The sequence below is a fragment of the Microtus ochrogaster genome, chromosome 8 (genome assembly GCF_000317375.1).
Source record: "Microtus ochrogaster isolate Prairie Vole_2 chromosome 8, MicOch1.0, whole genome shotgun sequence".
NCBI lineage: Eukaryota > Metazoa > Chordata > Mammalia > Rodentia > Cricetidae > Microtus > Microtus ochrogaster.
Genome location: NC_022015.1, coordinates 73,176,371 through 73,181,019, shown reverse-complemented (window position 1 = coordinate 73,181,019; position 4,649 = coordinate 73,176,371). Strand labels below are relative to the sequence as shown.

The 4,649-nt window shown below is 49.4% G+C and overlaps 1 protein-coding gene across 2 annotated transcripts in view; it reads right to left on the bottom strand.

Moving 5' to 3' along the window:
* Nucleotides 1–4,649, bottom strand: part of Dpcd (deleted in primary ciliary dyskinesia homolog (mouse)) — a 19,126-nt gene that overhangs the window by 10,087 nt on the left and 4,390 nt on the right. For both annotated transcript variants that reach the window (XM_005352365.2, XM_026781268.1), the window contains one exon: nucleotides 2,795–2,875. In XM_005352365.2, coding sequence (XP_005352422.1) covers nucleotides 2,795–2,875 — 81 coding nt within the window. Of the gene's footprint in view, nucleotides 1–2,794; nucleotides 2,876–4,649 lie in introns of those variants that run through there.

The window sequence follows — 4,649 nt, the reverse complement described above, 5'->3', positions numbered from 1 at the left end:
CCAAGTCAGCAGGAAGTGGGCTGATGCCCGGATGCTGAAAGCAGTCCCGTCTTTCAGGTGGGCTGGAAAGTGGAGGCCCTAAAGGCCTCCTTCCCCAAAGCTCCGAGGCCTGGCCCACTTCCAATACGGATAATTACATTCCCTTTCCTAAATACTCCCTGCAGCTTAAACTGGATGCAGGATTCTTCCTTTCTGCCCTAAAACACTGCAACATTGCTATGTGGCTATTAAACAGCTGCCGTGGCCCATCCCCGAGGAGGCTGAAGGGAATCGAGTGGTCATTTATAAAGCCGCTGAAGTGCCTGGGGATGAAAGTGCTCAATATCCTCCCAATGCAGCCTGTGCTGGTTAGGCTGGCGGTCAAATACCAAAGCAGATTAAGAGGTAATCCAAATGTAAGCGCTGGGGGACGTCTGCCCTTCAGCCAGGCCCCCTGGACACGCTGTGTTCTTCGGGGGTTGGTTTGATGTTCCGATCATTGTGGCAAGGCCCTTCAGCTTTTCCTCTATGAATACACACAGCGTTCATTGTGGGGGGTGGGATGAATAGCCCCGAGAGGGAGAGAAGAGATGACACTAACATGCTTATTAACACTGACTGGAGGAACTTTGTCCCAGACAGATGCACACCTACTGGCAATTCTTCCTCCGTAAATTACTTTCTGAGCTTTTTCTCTAACAGAAAACCTGTTTGACCAATTATCGAATTTGTGTACTAGCTGGGGAAAAAAAATGGAAACCATTTCACTCACTGCCACAAAAACTAAATCGACATTCAACTTGGCAGTGTGCACAGGCATCAGCCAGCTCTGGTCCTGGGATCATGTTCAAACATTAATAACCAGGCCGGCGGCATGCGCTTGCAGTCCCAGCTACTTGGGAAACTTGAGGTCAGAGGACCACTTGAGCCTCAAAAGTCTGAGGCCAGCCCAGGTAATGTACGGAGATCCCATGTCAAAAACAAACAAACGGAAAGCTAATACTGGACAACATTTTGCAAGGGCAGTTGGGCTGGGGTTAGGAGATAAAAACAAACGATCTTAGAGCCTGGCAGCGCAGCCTTTACCCTCAACTCTATGAAAGCTGGGATGGGAGGATCGCCAGCCCGGGATGCACAGGGGACCACGTCCTGAGAAAACAAGAACAAAATAAAGGGCAGGATTTAAGCATTCTTTGCTCTAGGATGACGCCACTGGACACAGAGGCTCAAACACTTCAGTCTGGCTTAGACACCACCCAGCTTTGTGGTGCTTAACTTCTCTGAGCTTACTCCTTCGACTGTAAAATGGGGACAACAGAGCCTATGTCGTGGGGCTTTAAGGAAGATGGTTACATGAAGTAATTCAAGTAAAGCCCCTGGAATGATGCCCAGTTAGTGTGTTAATGTCATTATTAAGTAAAGCAGCCAAATGGTGAGCTACGTCCCTCCTCCATTCTTGCTACTAAGCAAAAGGAAGTTTGAAGGCCACGGTCTAGCCCAACCTGCTACCACAAGAAGTGGGACAGGAGAGCACAAAGCACTACAGAAAGGAATCCGGTCTTACTCTTAATTTTAGTATCATTCCCAAGCATGGCAAAGGGGCTGCGCTCGTCTGTCTGTTTTTATGGCCTCCACCGCACTACCTGCTTTGTTTGCTGTGTCGAGAAAAGATGTGACATGAGGAGCTGTGACCAGACTCAGGGTGACGGCGGCCGTTAGCTCACGTGACCTCTGCTTTCATAAGTTCTCCCCTGTTAGACATTCCAAGGCCGTCACCCCCTGGGAGCGCTATAAATTACAATGCATTGTGAGGATATTACTACTGTATTGGTTTCCAGCGAATCAGTGTCATATGCTAAACACATCAAGATTTTTAATAGCGCCAGACTAAACCAATTGGGACTGGAGCCCAAGCAGCTCATAATAAGAAGGGATCAACACTTCACTACAACTGAGCATGTGCAGGACACACATTTTAAGACTGGGGACTGAGAGAATATGCAAACCAGTATAACCCATGTTGTCAGTTCAAGACATTTATGAGCTGTCAGGAAAAGGGAAAAAGAAATTCCCTCACCAATACTACCTGTCGATCAGACCCAGGAAGAAATGAAAGTCAGGAATAAAGACAAGAAAATAACTCAGCCCGTGATTCCATCATTGGTCTTAGCGTTTCAGGTGTGACTTAATAAAGAGAGCAGCTCTCATGGTGGAGAGCTTTGGGCCCTGGGCCACAGGCCAGTCACCTAGCTCTGGGAAGTCAGTTAATGCCGGTGTGCATCCCTGGGAACAGAGAGCGGGCAAATCAAATAATCCCCAGAAATCCGAGCTGCAACTCTGATTCATGAGCCTATTCTTAAGGAGGGGATCCTGGGCACACAAAGTGATGCTGCCGCAGAAATCACCATTCCTGCCCAGTTCATGCCATTCAAGATGAGGGTCATATTTAAAGGTCAGAAGCTGCCACGTCTGATGCTTGCCCTTGGTGTGGCTTCAGGAAGCGACAGAACAAACAAGCAAAAAGCTTAAAGTGCAAGCCTTGTTTTACCACCGCTCCCCTCTTCTGTGATCCCTGCCTGGGAGGTTCACTCGCCCTCTCATTTAGCTGGAGGTGGGGGATGGGCTGTGCTGGGCAAAGGACTCCACTAGGCTTCTCAGGTTCAGTGTTCAGAACAGTCTTACCCCAAGGACCACCATCTCCCTACCATGAACACTGCATGCTGAGATCCCCGCTCGAGCCTCAGGCCAGGAGCATTCAAGTGGACATCCATCAGCCCCAAGAGCTGCTGAGGACCCTCAGGGAGCCCCCACTTACCAAGCAGTTCACTGGTCTTCTCATCGTATTCTTCGGCCATTTCCTTCCCGTCAGGGAACAAATAGTGCACCATCCTCTTCCCTACACAGAACAAAGAGCACCTTACACACAGCTGCCCTCAGCCTTGCCCCTGCAGACCCAGACATCTATCTCCCAAATAGCAGCAGCCTGAGAACCTGGCCAGTGCCTCCCCTGCCCTGAGCTTCTTGTTGACCACCATGGCTTTTGAGATGTGTCCCAGGCTCCCTTCCCATCTCTGAACACACCTTTGCTATGCTGCACCCACCACCAAAAGAAGCCATGCTTCTTCCCAAGCATAGAACTTTCCTTACTCTTCGACACCTAGTTCAAGTGTCACTTCCTCTGAGTCTCCCTAACCTATGACTGCAGCCACCATGGCAGATGGGTCACCTTCCCTCAGGTCTGAGTCCAGCCCACAGCAGAGCATTTCCCACACCAGGACAGTGTTAAAAGCATCTGGTAGAAATGGACGGACGGCATCCCATGTCTTTCCCCACTTCCTACAACCAGCGCTAGATGCGCTGATGTGAGCCGGGCTTCCTGACAGGCGCCTCCAGCCACACAGCCACCGCCTTCATCTACACATCTCTAGGCCACTGCTGGCATGGGGCCCGGGATGCTGTCATCATGTACCTGCTCCCTGACACACACACGGTTATGATTTTTACATCTCATATGTGAGTCTTTGGTTATTGCTTGTCTCTTCTATTGGATTGGGTACGGGTGTCCACAGTCTCCCAGAGATTAGCCACAGAACCTGGGATGTGACAGGAACTCAAATGCTGACTCAAGAGAATAAAAACACATCGATGTATACCACCCATTAAAGGATTAAAAAAAAAAAATCAAACAAACCAAAAAAGCTGGGTGGTGGTGGTGGTGTCACACGCCTTTAATCCCAGCACTCTGGAGGCAGAGGCAGGAGGATTTCTGTGAGTTTGAAGTCAGCCTGGTCTACAGAGTGAATTTCAAGACAGGCTCCAAAGCTACAGAGAAACCCTGTCTCAACTCCCCCAAACAAAACACAAAACAAAACAAAACAGAGGATAAAAAGAACCCATGGGAGTCTCCTAGCCCACAATCACTCGCTCAAGCGAAGAGCTGTGTCATTCCTCCCAGGCAGGTAAGTAGACGGAGGTGGGCACGGGCCTTCCAGAAGAAGAGCCCTAAGGTGGCTCTCCTGTTTACTCACACCCCTAGGGTACAGTTTCCTGTCAGTCCTAATTTGTATTGCAGGGCAGCTTACCCCCAAATTTGCAAGGCCTCAACCAATCAATAATATCAACCCCCTTAATAATCTGAATGCTTCACAGGTAAGAGCTTGCTCTGCAGGCATCAGGAGCCGAATTCGAATCCTCAGCACCCGGAATAAATAGCTGGGTGCGGTTGTGCATTCCCGTAACCCCAGCATTGCAGGGCAGAGACAGGCAGGTCCCAAAAACCAAAAGGGTGAGCTCTGGCTCAGGAAGAGACAGCAATAAGGTAGAGACTAACAGAAGTGACGTAAAAGCCTGGCCTTCACACACCCAACATCCTGCTATGGCCTCCATATATGCTCCTGTACACTTACATGCAAGAGCCACACACAAATACACCATACACTCCTCCAAATACTGCCCTATGACCAAAAGCAACAAAAGCAGACTTGAGAATACACTTGAATATTCAGGTTCAAAGCAGCATCACTCACGCCAACTGAAAGGCAGAAGGAACCCAAATATCCATCAGCAGATGGCTGAACACTGTGAGGGAGAGTACACACAGTAGGATGCTTACACTGTGAGGGAGAGTACACACAGTAGGATGCTTACACTGTGAGGGAGAGTACACACAG